Source organism: Schistocerca serialis, chromosome 1 (genome assembly GCF_023864345.2).
Source record: "Schistocerca serialis cubense isolate TAMUIC-IGC-003099 chromosome 1, iqSchSeri2.2, whole genome shotgun sequence".
Classification (NCBI taxonomy): Eukaryota; Metazoa; Arthropoda; class Insecta; order Orthoptera; family Acrididae; genus Schistocerca; species Schistocerca serialis.
In genome coordinates this window covers 560,872,055-560,885,740 of record NC_064638.1, presented here as the reverse complement: position 1 = coordinate 560,885,740, position 13,686 = coordinate 560,872,055, and the positions used below count along the sequence as shown (strand labels likewise).

General features: G+C 36.5%; 1 protein-coding gene across 8 annotated transcripts in view; it reads left to right on the top strand.

The window, feature by feature from the left end:
* Window positions 1–13,686, top strand: part of LOC126475502 (uncharacterized protein DDB_G0283697-like) — a 222,904-nt gene that overhangs the window by 144,310 nt on the left and 64,908 nt on the right. For 7 of the 8 annotated variants that reach the window (XM_050103420.1, XM_050103464.1, XM_050103429.1 and 4 more), the window contains one exon: window positions 2,157–2,545. The exons of the other annotated variant lie outside the window; for it this stretch is intronic. In XM_050103420.1, the coding sequence (XP_049959377.1) occupies window positions 2,157–2,545 (389 nt within the window). The remainder of the gene's footprint in view (window positions 1–2,156; window positions 2,546–13,686) is intronic. 8 annotated transcript variants of the gene reach the window in all.

The window sequence follows — 13,686 nt, the reverse complement described above, 5'->3', positions numbered from 1 at the left end:
TTTATCTGGCTTCCACAAGACTGGGTCTACACAGAACTTACCTGGCATGTGGAGCTTCTCTGTTCCATCTGCTCTCAGTTAAATCCTGAATTACTCCACAGTGTCACTGCAAAATCGTTTCTAAGGAATGATCCACTATCTATTTTTGTCAGTGTGGAGAAGCTGATACTTCCAATGACTATTTTGAATACATACCCATTGTAATTAAATAAGGGTAGCATGCGAAGAGGATGGAGGCTCATAATTGCTATATCTATAATTAATGCAAAATCATCTACATCTGTAGTCCGCAAGGCATACTAATGGTGTGTTGCTTGGGGTACTTTGTGTACTACTTTTACTTACCTATTCCTTTTCCAGTTGCAATGGTTTGTGGTAAGAAGGATTGTGGGTAAGCCTCTGTATCAACTCAGATTTCTCCAATTTTACCTTTACCCACAACAAGGGAGTAAAGACCATAGTACACACAACAGAACTTCCATATATGAAAATAGGCTAATATTTGTTACTGATGCATGTTGTGTCATCTCTTACTTCCTTTTCTGGCTTATTTGTGTGGCATTCTTTAGTGATCATCCCATTGCTAGGAGTTTTGTCCTTCCATTTTTCCCCCTCTTGCTATATAGAAAGGAACCCATCTTTCAATTCCTTGCAGTTCATTTTTTACTTCATGTGCCTTTACCAGCTACATAAAGAACCTGCATTGTTCTGGGAACAAACCCTATGTTCTGTATTGTAATCTGTAGTTAAATAATTTTTTTAAAAATAAATTGTTACTCTAACTTATCAAAACATTAAAAATTATTTACTGGTTCTGTAGGGCATTTTAAATAAAAATTCTGTATGGGCAACATCTGTTGGAAAGTGAAACATGTTTGTTTATTTTCTGAAATATATGATTGAAGCTTATGCTGTACCACTGTACATTGAAATTTTCACTTTGGCTTCCTTTCCAGTGAAGTAATTCAGCTTGTCAAAAATTGTTTTCTCTTCTCTTTTTTGACTTGACTCATTTCTTTCTTTCTTTTGCTTAATTGAAATATTGCATCTTGTTTAGTGAAACCCTAATTTTGTGTGTCTAATGCAGAATGAGATCACAAGGAATGAACTGGTGGAAAATATAATCAAGGGAAGAAATCAAAAATGCTGTGAGCTACAATTTTATGTAAAATTCTGTTACTCAGGCCTTTCAGGAAAATGTCAATATCAAATTTCAGTTCGTATTCATAGTCTTACAAAAAGAAGGCATAGTAACTTAGGGCAAACAATACCTGTATCCATCATTAAGAAGAGAAGAAGAGAATTGCTGTAATTTTTGAGTTAAGCATGTACTTTTTAGTGTAATCACATAATGGAATAGAAAATAGTGAGAATAGCACGGTATATTGATAATTTTTACTTATGGACCGTCTGACAGCAACTGAATAAAACCCCATTTTTCTGCAAGGCATCATCAGTGGCAGATTGCGTGGACTATTTTTTACATATTACGCTCCTGTTGCATTTTTGGTGTTCTTCTTCTTATGAATGCCAATTTGCGGTTTTTCCCCACATTCCACAGACATATGAACTTATATGTGCTGTGGAATGTGGGAAAAAAACTGCAAATTGGCATTCATAAGAAGAAGAAGAACAACAACAACAACAACAACACCAAATATGCAACAGGAGCGTAGTATGTAAGAAATTGTCCACACAATCTGCCAATGATGATGACTTGCAGAAAATAAAGGCGAAACGCGTATGGCACTAAAATTGTGTTTTATTCAGTTGCTGTCAGACGGTCCATTAGTAAAAATTATCAATATACTGTAATATTACATGCAACTGAGGAAGACAGGACTAAAAAAGTTGAAGTGAGAATAGTTACCACATCTACCATGCGGCCCATTTATTGAACATAAATTTCACGGTAATGTGCTGCTGAAGGGTTTGATAGTCACAGTTGTTAAATAATATTTGTAAATTTTGTGAACCTGTCTATAATATAAAAATTTGAATGTATAGCAACTAACATAAAATTTGGGTTTCATTCTCCATGTAGTGGTGCATATTAAGAAGAAAACGAAATTAAATTTTTCTTATATAAATGTACTGTGCTGTATTGGAGAATGGCAATTTTAAGTTAAGAAAAGAATCTTTTACTGACTATTTAGAATCGGAATCTTCTGTGCCAAGTGAAGAAGATAGTGATGATGGCCAGGAGGAATTTATTTTCAAACAAAATGTATATAAAGCTGAGAATGCTTTCAAGGCTTCCCACAGAGATGAAAAGCCTTTCAGTGAAGAAAAACCTTACAAGCAGCAGAGTTTTGAGGAACTTCTGAAAAAATATCATGAACACACTCCTGAAGGAAGTGACATTGAATCTGATGAAGATGAGCAGGAAGAAGAAGAAGAGGAGGAGGAGGATGATGATGAAAGAGATCTTGATGATGATGATGACGATGATGATGATGGACCGATTGATGATGAAGATGACATTGACAATGAAGATCCAGAAGATGAAGAAGAAATCTTAGGAAACAAAGGCCAAGGTTCCAAAGTAAGGAGAAACTTGCCATCAGATTTCTGTGGTTTCAGTATAGCTATGTAGAGTTTTGCATTTGACTTTCATTTTTTGTTCTGTCCCTGGCTTGAATTTATATTGTCAGACAATTGGATTAACTAAATGTAATCGTGTTGCTTTGCCAGAAATTATACATTTTCTTGTATAAAGAGTTCTTGTGTTTACTCTCAGAGAACTTCCTGAATTTTTATTTTGCTGCATTATTCAACTGTAATGGAATTATTTGAAATTGGGAGTAATAAGACTTTCCCACACTAAATTTTGTTTTAACATTTCCAGAACAATTAGAGTGGATTGTGTAACATAGCAAAGAATTAATTTGGTAACCAATGCTTGTAATGTAATTCCCATTTTGTCATTTGTAAACAGCTGTAGTTGCAGTGAACTCTCATTTTTGCCTTATAATTTCTTGGTTTCACTGAGGATCAGCAACATTGAAAAAATTATATGTGACTTTGAAAGCAAATTGTGATGAAGTTGAAATTGTCTTGACAGAGATTATTTATTTATCACTGTTCAGTGGGAAATAATGGTGCAAAATGAATTAATTTACAATTTGTTTGGCAGAGAATGAGAGAACATTTTTGGCCATGGGTTAGGCAGAGTACTTTCTAAAGTTATGTAATGACAACTAATATGGGAAGTACCCAGTTCAAATGGCCAAAACTGAAGAAAATGATATTTTCAAATAACAGAGATATGTATGTTTTACCACTCATTAAGGACATTAATTTGTAATACATTGCATTTGTGCACAATTATTATTTGAAGGTTAACAAATCTAAAGATTCCAGAACCACATGTTGCTGAAGGGACAGTACCATCTACCAGACAGTTATGACCAGCAGATTCACTAGAATTAGAAATTATTTCACAGAAAGCCACACATTTGCTTTCTCTTGACATTGAATGTGGAGTTCCTGTGAAGTGATCAAAACACAGTGGAATTAAACAATATGTACACTTTACCAGGGCAACGTGTGAACATGTTACATAATTTCTAGTGTACCAGTACTGCAGTAGCTAAATATCAAAAGCTGCTATGGTCACAGTATCCAGACCTTTGCTACAGGCTCTTCCAGTCCACTGTATTTTAAGTACTTCTTTACTGCTACATACTTGGTCTTCAATGATGAATGAGGGAAAAATATATGAAAACACAGCAGCTTCTATTTTCAGAGTATTTCATAAGATAACATACTGCACATTGTTTCAAGTAAATGTTTAGCTTCTTGACAAATAAAATCTTTTACGTTTCTTATCAATCTGCCAGTTACAATTGTGTGATACATGCCAATAAATATGATGTTCTATGACTTTCTTAGCTGTGCTCCCCTTTCCAATTTCAGCTACCTTAACTGCTTTGGTATTCCTTCTTTGTAGCCATTGTACACACTTCCTTTGTAAAGTGAGGGTGCTCAGAATTAATTATTCATACTCTTTAGTGTTGTGCTTGTGCTTCTGCTTCTGCTGGTGGTGGTGGTGGTGGTGGTGGTGGTGGTGGTGGTGGTGGTGGTGATGTGCTAACACATGGCACATGGCACATTAGTTGTAGTGTCAAGGAGATTGGAAAGCTTGATGCCCCTATCCAGTGCACAGAATAATGTCAATAATAGTACTTACCCTCAGTCCATATGAGTATTTGCCCAAAGCCTATCACCCAAAATGTAAAACTAGCTGTGAAAAGACATGAGATACAACAGAAAGGTTCAGAATTTAATCAAGGTCATTGGCACATAATGTGGTGATGAGGAACTGAACTTCACCACCTTCACTCACCTCCCCAACCAAATACTGATGATGGAAATTTGTTCTGTTGCTTGGATTCAGACTGTATCGAACAGAGTAAATATCTCCTTGGAGTGAGATTTAAGAGTTGCAAAACATAATTTTTGTTCTCAACATACATTGCCTCTCAGGTCAGAGCCCTTCAGTATGGCATAAGGTTTGTCCATAAGTGGTCTGCAGATTTTGAATATAATTACATAAGTATTACAGAGAGATGCCATTCAAAATTAGTGTGGACTTTGTGCATTCATTGATAGGTATTTGTATTAAATACCTAGAATGAACTTGACTTAGAGCTTTGAAGAGCAAATTAAAGAGCAATTAATTGTTACAGTAGGTGTCACAACTGAGATGTCGCTATGTTTTTTGCTATGGGAAAGAAAGTTATAGCAAACCTAGTTTTAAAATATTGGTATTGCCATTTATCGTATTGCCGATTCTCTGTTCTAATGAATTAAGCCACAGTAGCAATGCAAAAAAGGCTACCTAAGATACCAGTGCCATTGAGTATTTGGAAAAACATAGTCCCCCCCCCCCCCCCCCCCCATCTCTTCTACCTTGGAATTCTTCCGTATTCAATACTTTTACCCTGACCACTTCTGTCAATTGTTTGTACAGCATTTTTTTTTTTTTCTAAATAGTTTTTTTACTTCATGGATCCAACTCGTTGTTGAAGTGTTTTCCCACAGATAAATGAAGATCTGTGTTCTGGTAAATTTCATCATTAGTACTTAATTTCCAACCTTCCACAGTTTTCCATGGGCCTAATATTTTCATAGTGATTCACCTTTCCAGTATTTCTAATTTATGTAAATTGCAGTTTAATGCTACATCTAGCTGTGAAAAAACCGACAATAATTGTTTCTGGTTGACCACTTAAATTTGCATGCACAATGGCCCCATGGACCAAGTTAAATGCTAATTAACTTGGAAACAGCACAACATATTGATATTTTTTTGTAGCAATTATTTCTCAGCACAAGCTACCATGCAACCTCGTAACAGACTGTTTCTGCCCATACTGGCTTCGCTACTACATTGTAATGCCATTTTTGGCATTTTTAGACAGGAATTTTTTGTTGTAAAAGTATTTGGTTGTACATATGCTCTTTCTATTTTTCCAGACCATTTTCTTGGATTATCTCCCAAAGATATTTAAATATTTTAACCTTTTCAGTTTGGTGAATCTGTTTCCAGAAATTTCGGCATTTTTTATGTTAGTTAAGAAACTTGGTTCTCTTTGTAGAAATTCTTAAGCCGACCCTACTGGCTATTCCTTCAGAAAGATTAAATTTTGTTACAGCAGATGTCACATTTTCAGAAAGCATAGCAAAGTCATCTGCAAATTCAAGACAATTTATTCCAATATTTTTGTTGCCTCTTCCCAACCTTACTGTTGAAATCTTACGTTCAATCAGTTTTTCATTCAAAATTCTTACTTCTTTTTTTTTCCCTCTCAAACAGAGTTTAAAAGAATTTGTGATAGGTCATTGCCTTGTCATACACCTGTGTTTATTTCAAAGGCATGAGACATTTCTCCCATAAATTTCACTTTAGATATTGTGTCTGTAAGTGTGCCATGAATTAAGTTTGCTAGTTTAGACTTTACACCATATTCTCAGATTGATTATATTATTTATAGTTTCTGTCAACGGAATTAAAAGCCTTTTTGAAGTCAACAAACATTACCACAGTATCTTTAAACTTCAGTAAGCTGTGGCGTATGAGTGACTTCAATTTAAATATTGCTTCAGAACATGATTTACCCTTCCTGAAACCATTTTGATATTCACCTGAATGGCTGTCCAGTGTTGTTTCTACCCTCTTTAGTAAAATCTTGCAAAATATTTTGTATGCAACTTGTAGAAAACAAATTCCTCTGTGTTGTTATTGTCTTGTATATTGCCTTTCTTTTGTAGTGAGCATATAAAGGCTACCTTCCCATCTTCTGGGATTTTTTGTTTTCAGGATTTCTCTAAATACTAATTTTAGCTCGTGTTTTATTTCAGTAGATACCATTTTAAAAATTTTGCTGTAATAGAATCTTCTTCACAAGCTTCATAGTTTTTTAAGGTTTTAATTACTACAATTTCTGTGACAATCAGAGGTAAATCATCTTGTAGATTTTCGTGAGAAAGTGTTTGAGAATTCAAATGTACAAATTGGTTATGGACATTTTTCTTTATTAATTTTTCTCTTTAAAAAAACATTCAACATTTTAATGTATTTATTTTGTGCATTTTGTACACAAATGTGACTACATAATAGAGTAAATAACAAGTAAAAAATTTGTGATGTTGAATAAATCTACAACATAGGAAACTAACACCAAAAGAAAGAAATTTCATTCTCATCTACACACTCTCATAGAACTAGTTTGCACAAACATTTTTACAATTACATTGCACCTTGCAAAATTTAAGTCTTTGCAGCAGCATCTAATAAATGAAAGTTCACTGTGACTGCATTCAAGGAGAGTGAACAGAATTATACATATGTAGAAGTTAGATGGCATTTTAATACTAATGTTTTGCAGATGTTAATGAAACCGTGATGACAATAATCTGAATGCGACCAAAGTTGCAAAAATGAGATTGTGGTTTCTTTATTATGTTGGTCTGATTTCTGTGCCTCATTACTACAGTCTTCCGCTACACCCACTGACAAAGTTCTATGTATGAAAACATTTTTGTATGAAGTGTTTTGAGCACACTTCAAAATTTTTAGAAACAAAGTTCTTCTGTTGAAATTTTCTGGTACAATTTTTCAAATCTTTTTTCATTAAATGTTACCTGCTTATTAGGTCCAGCTTCCTATTGTGACTAATTTATAATAAATGTATTGGTTTGTGAATCTTCGTAAGACTGTTAGGTAAAAATCTTACGTGCATGGTAGCACTGCTCAAAATGCGTGTAAATGCAATGAATCGACTTAAGCGTACTCTCTCTCACCATTAAATCTATCTTCTATTTCGTAAGACACAATGCTATGACTTCATTATGCTCTGTCTTATTGTCTTTCAATATATAAAGTGCCTGTGGTAGCTATAACTAGAGCTATGTGGTAGTTTCTTATGAAAAATTGCTGTTCCTCTTTTCACGAATTTGTCTTTGCATCCAAAACAGCAACAGTAATTTAACCACTGCAGTTACAGTGAAACAAATATGTAAAAAATCACCATTAAATCTGTCTTCTATTTCGCAAGACACAATGCTATGACTTCATTACGCTCTGTCTTATTGTCTTTCAATATATAAAGTGCCTGTGGTAGCTATAACTAGAGCTGTGTGGTAGTTTCTTATGAAAAATTGCTGTTCCTCTTTTCACGAATTCGTCTTTGCATCCATAACAGCAACAGTAATTTAACCACTGCACTTACAGTGAAACAAATATGTAAAAAAGGCAAATATGTTTAACACTTAAGTTTGTCTTTGCGTAATGCATAAACAAAATGCGCTATAATGAAGTCGTGACAATCCCTACTTGATGTGGCCTGCATGCTCAGTGGCCACATAGATAAAGAGGCAATAAATAGAGATGATATGGCTTCATTTTGTTGCTGGTGACTTTACTTGTGCAAACCAAGCTCAACATCAGTGTTAATATGAGTGTGTTATACTCTGTGGCTTAGTGCACAGTGAGTTATTAACCAAAAGGTTTCGGGTTCAATCCTCAGCTGACCCAAGGATCCTTTCACTGTCAGTGGTTATTTCTTTCATATCTGGCTGTGATCTATAATACTGAAAAATGTCCAAGTTGCACCCTGGTTTGCTCCAAAGAAACTGTTATATACATGCGTATTCAAATGCAGAGATATGTAAACAGGCAGAATATGGCGCTGTGGTCGGCAGTGTCTATATAAGATGACAAGTGTGTGTGTCACAATTGTTACATAGGTTACTGCTACTACAGTGACAGATTATCAAGATTAAGTGAGTTTGAACGTGGTGTTATACCTGGCGCATGAGTGAGGTAGCAATAAAGTGGGGATTTTCCCATACAACCATTTCATGAGTGTACCATGAATATTGGGAATCTGGTAAAACATTAAATCTCCAACATCACTGCGGCTGGAAAAAGAACCTGCAGGAACGGGACCTATGACGACTGAGGAGACAGAAGTGCAACCCTTCCGCAAATTGCTGCAGATTTCAATGCTAGGCCATCAACAAGTGTCAGTGTGTGAACCATTCAACAAAACATCATTGATATGGGCTTTCAGAGCTGTGAGTTCACTTGTTTACCCTTGATGACTGCATGACACAAAGCTTTACGCCTTTCGTGAGCCCGTCAACACTGATGTTGGACTGTTAATGACTGGAAACATGTTGCTTGGTCGGATGGGTTCGTTTCAGATTGTGTGGAGCAGATGAGCGTGTAGTAACAGTGTGTGGCTTGTGCAGTTGGAGTGGCATGGGACCCCTGATACATCTAGATTCAACTCTGACAGGTGACGTGTACATAAGTGTCCTGTCTGATCACCTACATCCATTCATGTCCATTGCGCATTCTGACATACTTGGGCAATTCCAGCTAGACAGTACGTCCAGAATTGCTACAGAGTGACGTCAGGAACACTCTTCAGAGTTTAAACGCTTCCGTTGGCCACCAAACTCCCCAGACATGAACGTTATTGAGCATATCTGGGATACCTTGCAACATGCTGTTCAGAAGAAATCTCCAACCACTCGCACTCTTACAGAATTATGGATAGCCCTGCAGTATTCATGGTATCAGTTCCCTCTACCACTATGTCAGACATTAGTTATATCCATGCCATGTCGTTCTGCGGCACTTCTGCGTGATCGCAGAGTAAAATAAGGGAACACTGCCTCCAGCAGGAGTGTGCTTAGCGGAGCACTGTGGGGTCCAAACAAACCTTTAAAAAGGGAACAGTTTCGCTTTAAACTCTTTTTATTGGTGTAGTATTTTAAGTGGATAAAGCCTACCTTCTTTATCTACTGGCATCCTGTCGGTTAAATTACTTGAAGTATTTATGGGGAGGAAAAAGTCTCTCTGTTCCCAAACCTTGCCTGAAAAAGAGTTCTCTCATTAGAAAGTTGTGTGCTGCAAATATCTCTCCATTGAAACCAAGAAGTAGATGGCATATGTGAGTGCACTTGCCAGGTTACAGGAATGTATCATGAAATTTTCTTTGACACGTGAACAATCCATTGCATTTAGTAAAACGTGGTTAAGGCACTCAACACTAATCTCTTCTGCATTATCATAATGGCTGCTCACTGTATGAAGTGCTATGCATGGGTAGGAATGTCACTAAATGCTTGCTCTTTATGTGCTGAATAGCACTAAAATTTAGAATCTCTTACATTTTAATCATCTTCTTAAGTGTGAAAAGACTTTAGTATTGTGACCAGTATTCTTTGAATTAAACTGTTTAATTGTCAAGTTAATAGTTCTTTCTGTGCACATTGGGAGTAGGAATTTTAATATTTAGTGAACAAGTGAAACAATGGAAAATCTTTGTTCGTATTCCTACATTCAGTTATTAGTAAATTCACAATTTCATTTGCAGTCTTTCAACATCATTTAAAACAGCCAGGAGGACAAAGCACTATTGGTGCATCTGATATGGTATGTTATATGGTTGTACAAATTGAATTTTCTTTGTATTCTGTCAGCTGTGATGTGCCACTTAAAATTGAGTATAATTGTGAACTGTTTATGAGGACTGTTGACGAGCAATCAGGGCCAGTTTAAGTCCCAAGCAACAGTAGCTGTTACTTGGGGCACCAAGCTAAGAGGGTCACCACAAGTGCCGCAACTGTAAGATTTCTGTAAAGAACCACAATTTATTAGTGGCAACTGCTTGGGGTACCAAGCTGAGAGGGGTGTCAAAGTGTAAGGTTACTATTACAGTGTGACCCGCAATTAGGAATGAAAATTGACGTGAGTGAAAGTGTACAAGGGTTAAGGGGGGACAAGGGGGAGGGGGTGGCACCAAATGTAAAGTTGCTTCTGTGGAAAAATGCTCTTGAACGGCAATCAGTGAACTTTCTCAGTTCTTGGAATTTAGATCTAAAAACTTCCAGATTCTCACTGCAAACATCAAACTTTTTAATGCCTATAAAATTTGTTGCAAGGTTCATCATAGAATGAGCTGATAGATGCTGGCAGGGTGTCTGCTGGCAGTCACAATTGACTGTTCTTCGCAATGAACTACTGTTTATTTTTGTAAGCTGTAGAGTCACTCGTATCTCAGACATTGATGATCTGTATAATAGTATTGCTGTTAACTTAGTGACACACAGTCTCAATTTCTAACACTTTGAATATACCACAATATTATTGTTTTACCCTCTCCCTGTGGTTTACGTTTCTATAGACCACTTTCTTCTCATGATTAGAGTATCGAGATGCTAGTGGCATTCTTTCTTATCTACCAAATTTATATAAAAGTTCAAGACGACATGCATTTCCCCTGTCATATCTCCAAAATTATGTACCCTTTTTTAGCTGAGGTATGTTTAGTGTCGTAACTGCTCATGTATCACTGATTGGAACTTCATGTGTGTTTTGTAGTATGGGATGAATGGGAAGGTTTGGGATAATTTAAGGTAACAAGATTGCAGATAGTGATGAGAGGCCTGTCAAAGGTGGTATAGATGTGTTTCACTGCATCTTCTCAGTTGATGTTGTTGTTTTCATATTTTTTGTTTTAATCTTTCACATTAAGGTATTTTTGTGTATGATCGCTCATTCCTCTTCCTTACTTACAAATGTGTGTCTGTGATCATTTAACATTGTCTATTGCAGAAGTTCTCAACTTCTTTTTAGGCTAGGGACTGTTGGTATGACTTACAAATTTGGGAGATGTTTTAAATTTGTATTTTTTTTTTTTTTTTACATAAAAATTTAGAATGCTCTGTGCTCTGCAGCTTGTAAATATTTGTTAAATGCCACTTGTGAAGACTGTTAGCTGCACTTAAAATGTTTAAAAGCAAAACCAGTATTTGAGTGTATATCCATCATCATTGCATATATTGTTTACCTTTGTATCAGTGACATGCATAGTGACTGTAAATTATTTGTGATGCTCAATTCGATGTTCATCTCACAGTACACATATTGTCATGTGAGTCTCACAGTACACAGATTGTCATGTATTCCACTACTGTAAAAGTTTAAATACTGACATCTCTTGGTCACATCTCTCATATAATGGTATTTGACATTTGGGTGTGGATAGGAAAAAAATGTTCTATAGTAAGGCCACATTTGGTGTTTTTTATGTGCCAAATATGGTGTTGTTCTTGTGCCAAATATGGTGCTATCTTTTTTTCAAATTTGGTTGTATTTTGTTGCCAGTTTAGCTGTTAATTGTTTTTTACAGCTTAGCTGTTTCTTTTTTGCCATTATATTTTTTTACCAATTTTGATGTTACTTTTGACATCATGTCATTGTTATTATGAACTGTCTTTGTAAGATTATACACAAACCTTACCCAAGAGGAGAAAAGGAGGCAAAAAGCAGTTCAACATTCAATAGCGATAACTTATGAATGTTGGAAAAACTTGTTCTCAGGTTTACAACTTTGATTTTTATGAAACATCATGAAATGTGCTTTTCCTGTATTAAACACTGATTTCATGTAATTTTGCAAGGAAATTCCAATTTTCTGTATTATTATTTTCATGGAGTTTTCCTGTCCTTACATATAGGCCCTACTCTCGATTTGCCTTGTGGTATAACAACAACAGATATCTGTTTACCAAGGATATAGCAACACTTTGTTTGTATTGAGGTACAAAGTTCTACTGTTTCACTTTTAATACATGTGGAATAAATGAGTATAACAGTGTTCATTTACTCAAGTAATCATCCCTAAAACTCAGTGAGTGAAGTACTGTAAAATACACCAATGTACCAAAACATTGTAACCATCTTCTTAATAGTGCATTGGTCCACCTGTAGAACGCAATACATTAACAATTCTGTGTCACACACTTAACAGTTCCTCGATACGTTTCCCTTAGTGTGTGACACCAGATACCTATGCACAAGTCACATAGTTACCGTAAATTAAGGGCTGGTGGTTTATGGGTGGAGAGCTGTCACCCAGTAGCATACCAGATGTGTTCTCTTGCATTTAGATAACTGAATTTGGCCACCAAGACATTGACATTGTGCTCCTCAGTTCACCACAGAATGATTCTGTTTTTTCGACATGGACGGTTATCTTGCTGTTGTAGAAGACATCAAGCATGAAGTGATGGAGTTGGTTTGCAATAATGTTCACATAGTCCTCAGGCATAATGGTGCCTTCAGTTACTTCTGCAGGTCCCATTGAAGCCCAGTGCAAGCTCCCAGCAGCATTACACTGGCCCAGGCAGACTGCGTCCATTACATGTTGCATGTTTAGAGCAGCCACTTGCGTGGATGACAATGTATCCGGACTACACAACTGTTCTGGTGTAACAAGAAACGTGAGTCATCTTTCAAGGCAACACATTTCCACTGTTTCACTGTCTAATCTTGATTAATCCCGTTCACGCTGCAAACATAATTGATGATGTTGGGTCATAATGGAAATAAAAAGGGAGCCTTATGTTTAATGACTTCTGCTGAACAGTGTGCTGTGAATTACTTGTTACTGCATCAGCATTGTACTCTGTCCTCATATCTGCTGTAGATTGTTGCCTATCCCCTCCACAGTGCGAGCAAGCATCCAGCCTTCATGTTTGTGGTGAGCTATGGACATCCAGCTCTTCTCATGTACCAATATTATGAAAAGGATAATTGCTACTCACCTGCTGAGTCGCAGGTAGGCACAACAAGAAGACTGTTGTAAAACGAGCTTCCAGTCAACAAGGCCTTCGTTGGAGATGGAAAACACACACACACACACACACACACACACACACACACACACACACACACACACACACACACACACAAACAAACAAACAAATGCAGCTCTCACACACACAACCACAGGTGTCAGCGGCCAGAGGCATGGTCGTGTGTGTGTGTGTGTGTGTGTGTGTGTGTGTGTGTGTGTGTGTGTGTGCGTGTGCGGGCGCGCGCGCGCGCATGCGTGTGTGCGCCTCTAACAAAGGCTTTGTTAGCTGAAAGCTCATTTTCTGACAGCCTTTTTGTTGTGCCTATGTGTGACTCAGTATCTCTGTTGGAGTAGCAGCTATCCTTTTCATGATATTCTTACATTGTATCCTGGATTTTCCATTGTTGAATTTATTTTCGCTTACTGTATTTTATTGACTAAAAGACACACTTTTTTCTTCAGAAGATTGCCTCTGAAATTCAGGTCCTTATTATACCCTAAATTAATATAAAAATGTATTTGATTT